This window comes from Erythrolamprus reginae, chromosome 3, assembly GCF_031021105.1.
Source record: "Erythrolamprus reginae isolate rEryReg1 chromosome 3, rEryReg1.hap1, whole genome shotgun sequence".
Lineage (NCBI taxonomy): Eukaryota > Metazoa > Chordata > Lepidosauria > Squamata > Dipsadidae > Erythrolamprus > Erythrolamprus reginae.
In genome coordinates, this window is record NC_091952.1 from 251,140,853 (window position 1) to 251,155,562 (window position 14,710).

The 14,710-nt window shown below is 39.9% G+C and overlaps 1 protein-coding gene across 1 annotated transcript; it reads left to right on the top strand.

Moving 5' to 3' along the window:
- The first annotated feature begins 435 nt into the window (after positions 1 to 435).
- LOC139166013 (mas-related G-protein coupled receptor member H-like) lies at positions 436 to 2,700 on the top strand. Its single transcript, XM_070749274.1, has 2 exons — positions 436 to 520; positions 1,713 to 2,700. The coding sequence occupies exon 2, from the start codon at positions 1,756 to 1,758 to the stop codon at positions 2,698 to 2,700; it is 945 nt and encodes a 314-aa protein (XP_070605375.1). The 5' UTR covers positions 436 to 520; positions 1,713 to 1,755.
- Positions 2,701 to 14,710: the final 12,010 nt, after the last annotated feature.

Here is a 14,710-nt window from a genome sequence, read left to right on the forward strand (position 1 = left end):
TTTAGAAGGATAAGAATTATGACAACAGCTTTGAACAGCTGTTTTAATTACATTTAATTACAAATTTTAAAAAGATGGAAAGACCCATGAGATACTGTAAGTCATCAGACAGATCATGTAAATGTTGTGTGTTTTTTGTTTTCACTTTGCACATTACACAGTTATTGGGAAGAACTGTGTGGAAAAGCTTTGAGGGGAACCAAGTTGTTTATTTTATAGGAGTCAAGCAACAGAAAGTTATAGATGTCAGATGACCAAGGGAAAGCTATAATCAAATATTTTATCATATTATTTGTTTTTGTTGGAAAAAACCCTTTATCTTACTGAGTTTGCAGAGATTAAACAACTTCTGCTTTTCTTTCTATCTTGGGTGTATATATTCTGGTTTCTCAAAGCATCTCTACCACAGACCATCAAAGAGTGAAAATGGATTCATCAAAGAAATTGCATTCTCTGCTCATCCTTTGGTCTTCAAAGAGATCTGCTGATCCTCCTTGGAACTACTAGCTGCCTTCACCAGGTAAACTTGTTGTCTCTTGGAAACTATTATATGGAAAAAAGTCCTCTTTATTTCTGGATGGGTTGAAAGAAGGGTTGGGAATCAGGATGAATTTGTAAGATAGATTTTCTCCAACGTGTTGATTTGAAGAAACCCTACACTTTTGGAAACTGAAGGAAAAGCTGGGGAAAAAGTCTTCCCCGAGCTCCTTTTGAAAAGAAAACCAATCAAAATGGAGACATGATAGCAGTGTCCCAATATCTCAGGGGTTGCCACAAGGAAGGAGTCAACCTACTCTCTAGAGCACCTGAGGGTAGAACAAGAAGCTATGGGTAGAAACTAAAAAAAGGAGAGAAGCAACTTAAGAACTAAGGAGAAATTTCCGGACAGTTAAAACAATTAATCAAAAGTTGTGAATGCTCTAACATTGGAAGTTTTTATGATGTTGGATAACCATTTGTCTGAAGTAGTGTAGGGTTCCCTGCCTAATTAGGGGGTTGGACTTGAAAACCTCCAAGGTCCCTTCCAACTCTGTTGTTGTTTTTGTTGTTGTTGTTGTTGTTGTTGTTGTTATCATCATCATCATCATCATCATCATCATCATCATCAATACAACACAGCAAACGAGATCACTCTGCTGGATTTCGTATTTTATCACCTGTCGGGCGCTTCCCAAGCACCTAGGACTGTATGATGTAGCGGCGAATTATATGTGCCGATCCCAATAAAGCAGTCTTTTGCAATTGACAGAGGGACATTTTGTCAATTCTGGTGGTTTTCAAATGTCTGCTGAGATCCTTTGGAACTGCAGATGAGACTTGCTCTACACATTCTTTCCTGATTTGCAGAGAAAAGAGGTGTGAGATTAATACTCATTTTATAATATCCTAAGTGTTAAATATGCAGAGAGAGTTGCTAAGGGCAGGATTTGAATGTTGCCTCCTGATTGGCTGTTCGTTCTGGCGGGACAATTTGTTACTACGTCAAATAAGGTTTGTTACTTTGTGAAGCCTATAAATAGGGCAAAGACGCACCACTTTCTCTGAGAGAGAATTAGTGACTATACCCTAACTGATCTGTTTAACCTGCCTGAGAGAAAAATAAAGAAACTGCTAATTCACCAGTTGCCTTCCACTGAGTATTTTTCACTAAGCACCCAGAGAAATAATTACGATAAAGCCTCATTCCAACTGCTTCTCTTTTGTCCCAACAGGAGTTCCTGCAGCTGTAGAAGGAAGAGAAAAGACCAGAGCATAATGGATATGACATCGCCCTCTCCATCCATTTTCTTAACAGAAATCAATACAACACCCACAGGTGAAAACAGGACCTGTGATTATGTCGGCAAAAAGGAAGAAGTGTTTATTTTTGCAAACATCAATATAGTTTTTTGTCTGTTGGGAATGTTGGGCAACGGCCTTGTGATCTGGTTGCTGGGCTCCTCTGTGAAGAGAAACACTTTTGCCATTTATATTATCAACCTCTCTGTTGCAGACTTTGGTTTGCTGACCATTCAGTTGATTATCGAAATCCACTGGCTTTTTACAAATATGTATTGTAAATTTCCTTACGAACTCTTTCAAGCGGGCTGGCTTTTAATGTACGGAACGGGGCAATTTCTCCTGACCGTCATCAGCATCGACAGGTGTGTTTCGGTCCTTTACCCAATTTGGTATCGATGCCACCGGCCGGTTGGCCAGTTCACTACTGTGTGTGCTGTCATCTGGGCCACTTCCTTCATCCTCTCTTCAATTTACTTCACAATTGTAGTTGTTGATGGATATAAACAGACGGACACTCAGCTCTATCCATACATGATTAATGCTGTGCTTTGTCTCCCACTGATGACCATCTCCAGTGTCACCTTGTTTATCAAAATCTGCTTCATATCCAAAAGCCAAAGTCGGAGGAAACTTTTGACAGCTATTCTGCTCACACTTTTCTTCTTTCTAATCTTGGCTTTTCCACTAAATGCCTTTTATTTTTTCCTGTGTATTTCCAAGTATATACCTCTCAATATTGTATATCTTGGTCACTTGTGTATCTGCATCAACAGCTGCATTAACCCTGTGGTCTATTACCTGGTGGGGAGACAGGGGGTTAAAGCCCGGAAAGGCATCAAAGACTTGTTTCAGAAACTGTTCAAGGAGGAAGAACTCTCTAGTGATGAAGTGGACACTTCAGAAGGTTTCAGGATCTGAATGTTTTACTTCCACTTTTGTCAATCAAAAGATGTGTTCGTTTCTTTCCAAGCAAGTCAATATTTTTTTTCTTATTTAGCAGAAACTGGTCTTTATGCTGATTAATTAATTAATTAATTTATTTATTTATTAGTTGGACTTGTATGCCGCCCCTCTCCGAAGACTCGGGGCAGCTCACAACAAGTAAAAACAGTCACAACAATCCAATTAATTAAAATATTTAACGATTTAAGAAAAACCCCATGTAATAGCAAACACACACACAAGCATACCATGTATAAATTAACATGCACAGGGGAGATGTTTAGTTTCCCCATGCCTGACGGCAAAGGTGAGTCTTAAGGAGTTTTCGGAAGGCAGGAAGAGTAGGGGCAGTTCTAATCTCCGGGGGGAGTTGGTTCCAGAGAGCCGGTGCCGCCACAGAGAAGGCTCTTCCCCTGGGACCCGCCAACCGGCATTGTTTAGTTGACGGGACCCGGAGAAGGCCCACTCTGTGGGACCTAATCGGTCGCTGGGATTCGTGCGGCAGGAGGCGGTCTCGGAGATATTCTGGTCCGATGCCATGAAGGGCTTTAAAGGTCATAACCAACACTTTGAATTGTGACCGGAAATTGATCGGCAGCCAATGCAGACTGCGGAGTGATGGTGAAACATGGGCGTACCTAGGTAAGCCCATGACTGCTCTCGCAGCTGCATTCTGCACGATCTGAAGTTTCCGAACACTTTTCAAAGGTAGCCCCATGTAGAGAGCATTACAGTAGTCGAACCTCGAGGTGATGAGGGCATGAGTGACTGTGAGCAATGAGTCCCGGTCCAGATAGGGCCGCAACTGGTGCACCAGGCAAACCTGGGCAAACGCCCCCCTCGCCACAGCTGAGAGATGGTTTTCTAATGTGAGCTGTGGATCGAGGAGGACGCCCAAGTTGCGGACCCTCTCTGAGGGGGTCAATAATTCCCCCCCCCAGGGTAATGGACGGACAGATGGAATTGTCCTTGGGAGGCAAAACCCACAGCCACTCCGTCTTATCCGGGTTGAGTTTGAGTCTGTATGTATCCCATATTTATGCAGATAATTATCTTTATGGAAAATAAAACAGTTCTCAATTAAGGACTGATCTATTTGCCAAGTATTATCTGAAGATAATGGGCACACCTGAAGTCAAACTGGGTTTTGGTTATACTTGTCACAAATGGCAAAACTGATCAATTCTGTTGTCATCATTAATTTTAATGGTTTGAACTAAGGATAGTAGTTTGACGTTGTTTGTCTGAATAAAATGGGTTATGTGAACTTCAGGATCTAGCTAGTGGAATTATTGCCGAGAATCTTGAAAGTTGACATTCACTCCTTTGGAAGGGGTCCACCAGAAGGTTCTAAATTCTGGGGAGAGGGGTGTGGCCAAGTGCTATGGTGAGACAGAAGTTTTCCATGCTATGCGGGAACCCTAAATTCCCGTCATCGGGGTGGGGGTGCGATTCTTGTGGAAATGGCCCCAGAACTGTCCTGAAGGGGCCTAGAGGAAAATGAATACAGTTGAGTCCTGTTTGGGGTCAGCATACCCCACAGGAATCCATCCCAGAGCCCTTGACAGCTTGGGAATATGTTGTCCCAGCCATTTTAGCTGGGGTGGCCACGCAACAAAATGATTGATTGTTTGCGGTGGTGGTCGTCATCTGGAGAAGAAAGAACAAAGCATTATGCAGGAGGAACTGGTGAGTCTTTTTGGCAAAGAAGAACTTTTAAAACAACTCCTAAGCTTAAAAGGGGAGAACAAAGGGAGCAGAAATGAGGAAGTGACTCAAACAGCGGAGGAAACTATGGAGGGTTAAAATTGAAAATTGCAACTCAAGCCCAATATCTATAGTTTTGTACTTTAAAAGACTGGATAGACATACAAAAGATAAATTGTCTTATATTTAGATTACCCCTAAAATCATGAAAGAGTGGGAAAGATTTAACTGGAAGAACCATAAGCACCATTTTTTGGAGCCTGTGGGAATTATTGTATAGCAGCTGGGCAAATTTAAAAGGTGGACTTATAATTTTCTTGGGTCTATGAATAAAGGGCAAAAATGTACAATTATGAACTTTGTATGATGTATGTAATACTGGAAAGTATGTACATGTTGAATCTGTATTTGTGAAGGTGGAGAAAAATAAAATAAAAACTTTTGAAAAAAAAAGTTCCAAAATCTGCATTCTGAATAATGTGTGCATGAATCCCCAGTTTCTGTGGACAATTCTCTTTGTGGGATATCAAAACATTTTTCAAACAATCTACGCACCTAATATCTCAGCTGCCTGAGTCCTTCGGGAGTGGGTGTCATACATACATACATACATACATACATACATACATACATACATACATACATACATAATTCTACCACCTGAAGATTAATGAGATGGCTTTAGTTCAGCCTTTCCTGATATGAGTGTCATATCCAGTTCTGTGTGGTTGAACTTCAGTAGAACAAGTATTGAGAATTTTCAACATGGACTGGTGAATTAAAAGCCAACACAGTTCTAGGCTGCATTAACAGAGGGATAGAATCAAGATCACGTTAAGTTTTAATGCCACTTTTTAAGGTAAGGCCACCCTTGGAATACTGCATTCCGTTTTGGTCGCCACGATGTAAAAAGGATGTTGAGACTCTAGAAAAAGGGCAGTGAAGAGTGACAAAGATGATTAGGGGATTAGAGGCTAAAACATATGAAGAATGGTTGCAAGACTGGGCATGGTTACAAGGGGAGACAAGATAGCATTGTTCCAATATCTTGGGGGCTGCCACAAAGAAGAGGGAGTCAACCTATTCTCCAAAGCACTTGAGTGTAGGACAAGAAGCAATGGTTGGAAGCTGAGCAAAGAGAGAAATAACTTAGAACTAAGGAGAAATTTTCTGACTGTTAGAAAAATTAATCAGCTTGCCTCCAGAAGTTGTGAATGCTCCAACACTGGAAGTTTTTAAGAAGATTTTGGATAACCATCAGTCTGAAGTAGTGTCTGGTTTTTCTGCCTAGTTAGGGGGTTAGAAACATAGAAACATAGAAGACTGATGGCAGAAAAAGACCTCATGGTCCATCTAGTCTGCCCTTATGCTATTTCCTGTATTTTATCTTAGGATGGATATATGTTTATCCCAGGCATGTTTAAATTCAGTTACTGCGGATCTACCAACCACGTCTGCTGGAAGTTTGTTCCAAAGATCTGCTACTCTTTCAGTGAAATAATATTTTCTCATGTTGCTTTTGATCTTTCCCCCAACTAACTTCAGATTGTGTCCCCTTGTTCTTGTGTTCACTTTCCTATTAAAAACACTTCTCTCCTGAACCTTATTTAACCCTTTAACATATTTAAATGTTTCGATCATGTCCCCCCTTTTCCTTCTGTCCTCCAGACTACACAGATTGAGTTCATGAAGTCTTTCCTGATACATTTTATGCTTAAGACCTTCTATCATTCTTGTAGTCCGTCTTTGGACCCGTTCAATTTTGTCAATATCTTTTTGTAGGTGAGGTCTCCAGAACTGAACACAGTATTCCAAATGGGGTCTCACCAGCGCTCTATATAGTGGGATCACAATCTCCCTCTTCCTGCTTGTTATACATCTGGCTGGGGGATTCTGGGAGTTGAAGTCCAAATATCTCCAAGTTGCCAAGTTTGGGAAACACTGGAGTAGAGGATATAAACTACTTCTTGATGTACTTCCTTAGCAATCTAAGAGTTAATCAACATAACTATTTGTATGTTCATGCCATAAAAACGGCTGAATCACAACAGTTGGTAATATATTTTTCTTTTTCTTATTTTTCTTCCCCCCTGAATGATCTAATAATCTATTCGAAATTGCATTAAAATCTCCAATTAAAATCATATTTTCAATATTTAACTTGTTTATTTTTTGGTGCAACTGCTTATAAAATACCATTTGGTTATCATTTGGAGCATAAATAGAGATAATGACAATCGGTTTCGGCTCTATATTTATCTGAACAATTAATATTCTACCTTCTTTATCAGCATATAATTGTTTGGAGTTTATGGAGTTTTCAATATACATAGCTATCCCTCTTTTTCTTTGGTCTGCCAACGCGGCGTACATATTTCCAATTTTTGGATAAAATCCCATATATATGAAAATCGGTCAGCCAATTCATTCATATATTGTATATAATACTTGTATATATACAGGCAGTAATAATCCTTGTTAAATTGTCAACAACAATGTAAAATTGCATATTAGTGCAAACATTTAGGACTTAATTGCTTAGTGTTTCCAAACAAACATTTTGTTCACCAGTGACCAAATATAAACCAACCAGATTATTATTAAATATTTAGCTATTTATAGGTGGTCCCAAAGATAACATTTTAGCAGGATAAGAATTATGAATAATAACTTTGAGCAGCTGTTTTAATTACACTTAATTACAATTTTTAAAAAGATGGAAAGACCCATAAGATACTGTAAGTCATCAGACAGATCATGTGAATGTTGTGTGTTTTTTTGTTTTCACTTTGCACATTACACAGTTATTGGGAAGAACTAGAGGAAAGCTTTGCTTGTGTTGAAAAGCTTTGAGATGAACCAAGTTGTTTATTTTATAGGAGTCAAGATCAAGAAAGTTATAGATGTCATATGACCAAGGGCAAGATATCATCAAATATTTTACTGGAAAAACCTTTATCTCACTGAGTTTGCAGAGATTAAACAACTTCTGCTTTTCTTTCTATCTTGGGTGTATATATTCTGGTTTCTCAAAGCTTCTCTACCACAGACCATCAAAGAGTGAAAACGGATTCATCAAAGAAATTGCATTCTTTGGTCTTCAAAGAGATCTGCTGATCCTCCTTGGAATGACTAGCTGCCTTCACCAGGTAAACTTGTTGTCTCTTGGAAACCATTATATGGAAAGAAGTCCTCTTTATTTCTGGATGGGCTGAAACAAGGGTTGGGAATCGGGATGAGTTTGTAAGATGCAAAGATTTTCTCCAACATGTTGATTTGAAGAAACCCTACACTTTTGGAAACTGAAGGAAAAGCTGGGGGGAAAGTCTTCCCCGAGCTCCTTTTGGAAAGAAAACAAATCAGAATGGAGACATGATAGCCTATACCAATATCTCGGGGGTTGCCACAGGGAAGCAGGAGTCAACCTGTTCTCTAAAGCACCAGAGGGTAAAACAAGAAGCTATGGGTGGAAACTAAAAAAGGAGAAGCTTAGTACCGGGAATAATACATGCATTAATGGGAATAAGGAGATCGCTGACCATTTCAATAGCTACTTCTGTTCAGTTTTCTCAAAAGACACCTTACAAAATAATACTATAGAGGGATATAGCATTGCTTCCAGCTGTACAGATTCAGCTCCATTGATCTTAGAGGCTGATGTCTTAGAAGAACTTGAACGATTAAAGATAAATAAGGTAATGGGTCCAGATGGCATCCACCCCAGAGGTCTTAAAGAACTCAGATCTGTCATTGCTACCCCCCTGACTGATTTGTTTAACCAATCCTTGTTAACAGGAGAAGTTCCTGAGGATTGGAGAATGGCCAGTGTTGTGCCTATCCACAAGAAGGGCAGTAGAGAAGAAGCTGGTAACTACAGGCCAGTTAGCTTGACATCAGTTGTAGTTAAAATGATGGAGACTCTACTCAAAAAGAGGATAAATCAGCACCTAAAACACAATAACTTATTGGACCCAAATCAGTATGGCTTTACTGAAGGCAAATCATGTCAGACTAATCTCATTGATTTCTTTGACTATGTCACAAAGGTGTTGGATGAAGGTGGTGCCGTGGATATTGCCTACCTGGACTTCAGCAAAGCCTTTGATACGGTTCCACATAAAGAGCTGATAGATAAATTAGTGAAGATTGGACTTAATCCCTGGATAGTTCAATGGATTTGCAGCTGGCTGAAGCGTAGACATCAAAGAGTTATTGTTAATGGCGAGTATTCTGAGCAGAGTAAGGTTACAAGCGGTGTGCCACAAGGGTCTGTTCTGGGTCCTATTCTTTTTAATATGTTTGTGAGTGACATAGGGGAAGGTTTGGTAGGGAAGGTTTGCCTATTTGCCGATGACTCTAAAGTGTGCAATAGGGTTGATATTCCTGGAGGCATCTGTAATATGGTAAATGATTTATCTTTACTAGATAAATGGTCAAAGCAATGGAAACTGCAGTTTAATGTTTCCAAATGTAAAATAATGCACTTGGGGAAAAGGAATCCTCAATCTGAGTATTGTATTGGCAGTTCTGTGTTAGCAAATACTTCAAAAGAAAAGGATTTAGGGGTAGTGATTTCTGACAGTCTCAAAATGGGTGAACAGTGCAGTCAGGCGGTAGGAAAAACAAGTAGGATGCCTGGCTGCATAGCTAGAGGTATAACAAGAAGGAAGAGGGAGATTATGATCCCGCTATATAGAATGCTGGTGAGACATTTGGAATACTGTGTTCAGTTCTGGAGACCTCACCTACAAAAAGATATTGACAAAATTGAACGGGTCCAAAGACAGACTACAAGAATGGTGGAAGGTCTTAAGCATAAAACGTATCAGGAAAGACTTCATGAACTCAATCTGTATAGTCTGGAGGACAGAAGGAAAAGGGGGGACATGATCGAAACATTTAAATATATTAAAGGGTTAAATAAGGTCCAGGAGGGAAGTGTTTTTAATAGGAAAGTGAACACAAGAACAAGGGGACACAATCTGAAGTTAGTTGGGGGAAAGATCAAAAGCAACATGAGAAAATATTATTTTACTGAAAGAGTAGTAGATCCTTGGAACAAACTTCCAGCAGACGTGGTAGATAAATCCACAGTAACTGAATTTAAACATGCCTGGGATAAACATAGATCCATCCTAAGATAAAATACAGAAAATAGTATAGGGACAGACTAGATGGACCATGAGGTCTTTTTCTGCCGTCAGACTTCTATGTTTCTATGTTTCTATGAGAAAAGCAACTTAGAACTAAGGAGAAATTTTCTGAAAGTTAAAACAATTAATCAGAAGTTGTGAATGCTCCAACACTGGAAGTTCTTAAGATGTTGGATAACCATTTGTTCTGAAATAGTGTAGGGTTCCCTGCCTATTTAGGGGGTTGGACTAGAAAGCCTCCAAGGTCCTTTCCAACTCTGTAATTATTATTATCATCATCATCATCATCATCATCAATACAATACAGCAAACAAGATCACTATGCTGGATTTTGTATTTCATCACCTGTCAGGTGCTTCCCAAGCACCTAGGACTGCGTGATGTAGCGGCAAATTATTATTATTGTTGTTGTTGTTGTTGTTGTAAGGCTTTTTGCATGTTTAAAAGCACCACAAGCTTCTTTAACCAATTGCTTCAAATAATCTTTTTCAACCAATAACATTGGCAAGCAAAGGATGAAACAGACAAGTAGGGGTTTTTGGTATATTTTTGCAATCTTCCAGACATTAAAAGCAGGGATTGGAAATAATTTTAGCAGGGCATTTCTTCTTGTTTTTCTCTTTGAAGTTATGATTAAGTCCCCAAAGTTTTGTTTGTGTAAAATTTGTAGAAACACTTTCTTGTTCTAACAACATAACAAAACGTTAAGCAATAGATGTAGTTGTTGATGATAAGGGGCAAACTAATAACGAAAATAATGTTCTTCGGGTAATGTGCACAAATGCTCGAAGCTTGAGCAACAAGCTCTGTGAATTAATGGCCATAATAACTAGAGATAATTTGGACCTGGTTGCCATAACTGAGACATGGTTTAAGGATTCTAATGAATGGGAAATATCCATACCAGGATATACACTGTATAGGAAGGATAGAATAGAGAGAAGGGGAGGTGGAGTAGCCATTTATATTAAAGAAAGTCTAAAAACAACACTAATTCAAAACACGTGTCAAGATCTAGAGACTCTCTGGATTTGCATGCAAAATAAAGAAGGTTCTGTCATTAGAATTGGGGTGATCTATAGGCCTCCAGGGCAATCCGAGGAATATGACAACAAGATGGTGGATGAAATTACCCAAATGGCAGTAAAGGGAGATATTGTGGTTATGGGTGATTTCAACATGCCTGATGTTGACTGGAATATCCCCAGTGCCCTTACATGCAAAAGTAAGAATATAGTAGAGGCCTTTACAGGAGCAGCTCTGGCACAGCTGGTTAAGACACCAACTAGAGGGGAGAATATTCTAGATTTAGTTTTTACGAATGGGAATTGGGTTTCAGATGTCAAGGTGGGAGAAAATTTAGGTTGCAGTGACCATCTATGTTTGTGGTTTGATGTAAAAACTCATTGTGAGCAATCCTATAATGCAACCAAAGTATTGGATTTCAGAAAAACAAATTTTAATGCAATGGGAGAATATTTAGATAATGAATTAAAGGGGAGGGATAAAATGGCAGGAGCGAGCATCCAGTGGACTGTATTAAAAAAGGCCATCTTAAAAGCCATTGGACTGTATGTAAGACAAATAACTAAAGGTAAAAGGAAGAAGAAACCGCTATGGTTTAGCAATGATGTAAGGGCTATAGTCAATGAAAAAAAGGCTGCCTATAGGAGGTATAAAGAGTCTGGAAGTATAGCTGATAGGGAGGTATATAAAATGAGACAGAAGGAGGCGAAACAGATAATATATGCTGCTAAAGCCTCAAAAGAGGAAGAAATTGCCAAATCTGTAAAGAAGGGGGATAAAACCTTCTTCAGATATATTAATGATAAGAAGAAGAAAAACTGCGGCATCACGAAGCTTAGTACCGGGAATAATACATGCATTAATGGGAATAAGGAGATCGCTGACCATTTCAATAGCTACTTCTGTTCAGTTTTCTCAAAAGACACCTTACAAAATAATACTATAGAGGGATATAGCATTGCTTCCAGCTGTACGGATTCAGCTCCAGTGATCTTAGAAGCCGATGTCTTAGAAGAACTTGAACGATTAAAGATAAATAAGGCAATGGGTCCAGATGGCATCCACCCCAGAGTTCTTAAAGAACTCAGATCTGTCATTGCTACCCCCCTGACTGATTTGTTTAACCAATCCTTGTTAACAGGAGAAGTTCCTGAGGATTGGAGAATGGCCAGTGTTGTGCCTATTCACAAGAAGGGCAGTAGAGAAGAAGCTGGTAACTACAGGCCAGTTAGCTTGACATCAGTTGTAGTTAAAATGATGGAGACTACTCAAAAAGAGGATAAATCAGCATATAAAAAACAATAACTTATTAGACCCAAATCAGCATGGCTTTACTGAAGGCAAATCATGTCAGACTAATCTCATTGATTTCTTTGACTATGTCACAAAGGTGTTGGATGAAGGTGGTGTCGTGGATATTGCCTACCTGGACTTCAGCAAAGCCTTTGATACGGTTCCACATAAAGAGCTGATAGATAAATTAGTGAAGATTGGACTTAATCCCTGGATAGTTCAATGGATTTGCAGCTGGCTGAAGCGTAGACATCAGAGAGTTATTGTTAATGGCGAGTATTCTGAGCAGAGTCAGGTTACAAGCGGTGTGCCACAAGGATCTGTTCTGGGTCCTATTCTTTTTAATATATTTGTGAGTGACATAGAGGAAGGTTTGGTAGGGAAGGTTTGCCTATTTGCCGATGACTCTAAAGTGTGCAATAGGGTTGATATTCCTGGAGGCGTCTGTAATATGGTAAATGATTTAGCTTTACTAGATAAATGGTCTAAGCAATGGAAACTGCAGTTTAATGTTTCCAAATGTAAAATAATGCACTTGGGGAAAAGGAATCCTCAATCTGAGTATTGTATTGGCAGTTCAGTGTTGGCAAATACTGAAAAAGAAAAGGATTTAGGGGTAGTGATTTCTGACAGTCTCAAAATGGGTGAACAGTGCAGTCAGGCGGTAGGGAAAGCAAGTAGGATGCTTGGCTGCATAGCTAGAGGTATAACAAGCAGGAAGAGGGAGATTATGATCCCACTATATAGAATGCTGGTGAGACCACATTTGGAATACTGTGTTCAGTTCTGGAGACCTCACCTACAAAAAGATATTGACAAAATTGAACGGGTCCAAAGACAGACTACAAGAATGGTGGAAGGTCTTAAGCATAAAACGTATCAGGAAAGACTTAATGAACTCAATCTGTATAGTCTGGAGGACAGAAGGAAAAGGGGGGACATGATCGAAACATTTAAATATATTAAAGGGTTAAATAAGGTCCAGGAGGGAAGTGTTTTTAATAGGAAAGTGAACACAAGAACAAGGGGACACAATCTGAAGTTAGTTGGGGGAAAGATCAAAAGCAACATGAGAAAATATTATTTTACTGAAAGAGTAGTAGATCCTTGGAACAAACTTCCAGCAGATGTGGTAGATAAATCCACAGTAACTGAATTTAAACATGCCTGGGATAAACATATATCCATCCTAAGATAAAATACAGAAAATAGTATAAGGGCAGACTAGATGGACCATGAGGTCTTTTTCTGCCGTCAGACTTCTATGTTTCTATGTTTCTATGTTTCCTCTTTTTTGTACCTGAAAAGTGCTCCTGAACATGAATAAATTCTGTTTCTCCCCACATCTACATCAAACCCAGACCAAACTGGACTCATCAAAGAAGCTTATCTTTTGGATGTCTTTGGAGTCTCAAAGTCATCTCTTGATTCTCACCAGCGATTACTAAAAAATCATCACCCGGTATGCCCAGAGCAAAGATAAAACTTTTATCATTTGTTCCATGAAAAGTTCAGGATGAGTGTCAGGAAGTGCTTGGATGAAATTATTTGATAAATTTGTATCTTTTACAAAAGACATCCATCCAGATGACCACAGAGAATTGCAGCACCGGACTTACCCGGCAGCAGGCTTTGCTGGAGGGACCGGGAGACACCGGACCCTCATGGCAGCAGCCATCTTGAATCCCGAGCGAAGTCTCGTGAGATGAGACTTCGCTCGGGAGTTCGGGCCTGTCTGGCCCGGCTGCTGATTGGTCCGGGCGGGGCCTGCTTGCCCTATATAAGGGCGAGCAGGCCCGGGGCTCTTCCTTTTCGCCCGGACAGCAAGCCACGAGCAGACACCCGCCCGCCCTCCCTATTTTGCAGTGTGCTTAGGGGGCCGAATGGGAATTTTTTGCAGTTCTGCCTTTTAGCCGGGCTGTTTTTTCGCCCATTCCACACTGAGGAGATGGATGTGCGGTTAGGGGGTGCTTGCATTTATTAGGTTAATTGGCTTACCTTTGGTCATTTGGGTAGGCAGGTTAGGGGCGGAAAACTGGGGTGGTTTAGCAACCGCGCGTTCTCCCTTGGGCATCTTTGGGGATGATTGACAGGTTCTCCGCAAGCTCATGGAGGGAGTGCCTGCCTGAGCAGCTGGGGGGAACCTGTCTTTGGGTCCTGCACCTTTAATTCCCAGATTCGGGGTAGCCGGTGGGACCCCCCTCATGCAAAGCATGGCAGGGTCGCAGGTGATGGACTGGTCCCTCACCTGGACTTGCATCGAGATACGCCCATGAGTTGCCCAGGAAGTTTTTTGTCATAACGTCATTTCCGCCCCGGAAGTATTTGTTTGACCCTGCAGGTCCATTTCCGGGTCATAGTTGATTATGCTAATTTATGCAAATTTAATGAATAAATTATGCAAATTTGTGTTAATAAAAATGACCCAGTTTAAATCCAGCTCTTGTGTCCGTGTCGTTACTCCGTCTCTCCAGCAAAATGAAATCAGTTAAACAGTTGAGTGGAGGATATAAACTACTTCTAGATGTACTTCCCCTAATCAACATAACTACATGGGTTCTCACATTTGTAGGAAGTTAGCATCTACCCTACTCCTAGAGGAATAAAATATTTTAGGAAATATTTAAAAAGGCAGAATACTATATTTCCCTGGATAAAAAATGGAGAAATACTGTATGTATTTAGGCAGGAAATCTATCAAAAAGTTCAGCCCCGGAGCCCTCACAGCCCTATCAATATATAATATATTATATAATATATAATAATTTATTTATCTATCTATCTATCTATCTATCTATCTATCTATC

Excerpts from the sequence above, each read along its gene's own strand:
- LOC139166013 (XM_070749274.1), top strand. The coding sequence starts at position 1,756 with ATGGATATGACATCGCCCTCTCCATCCATTTTCTTAACAGAAATCAAT.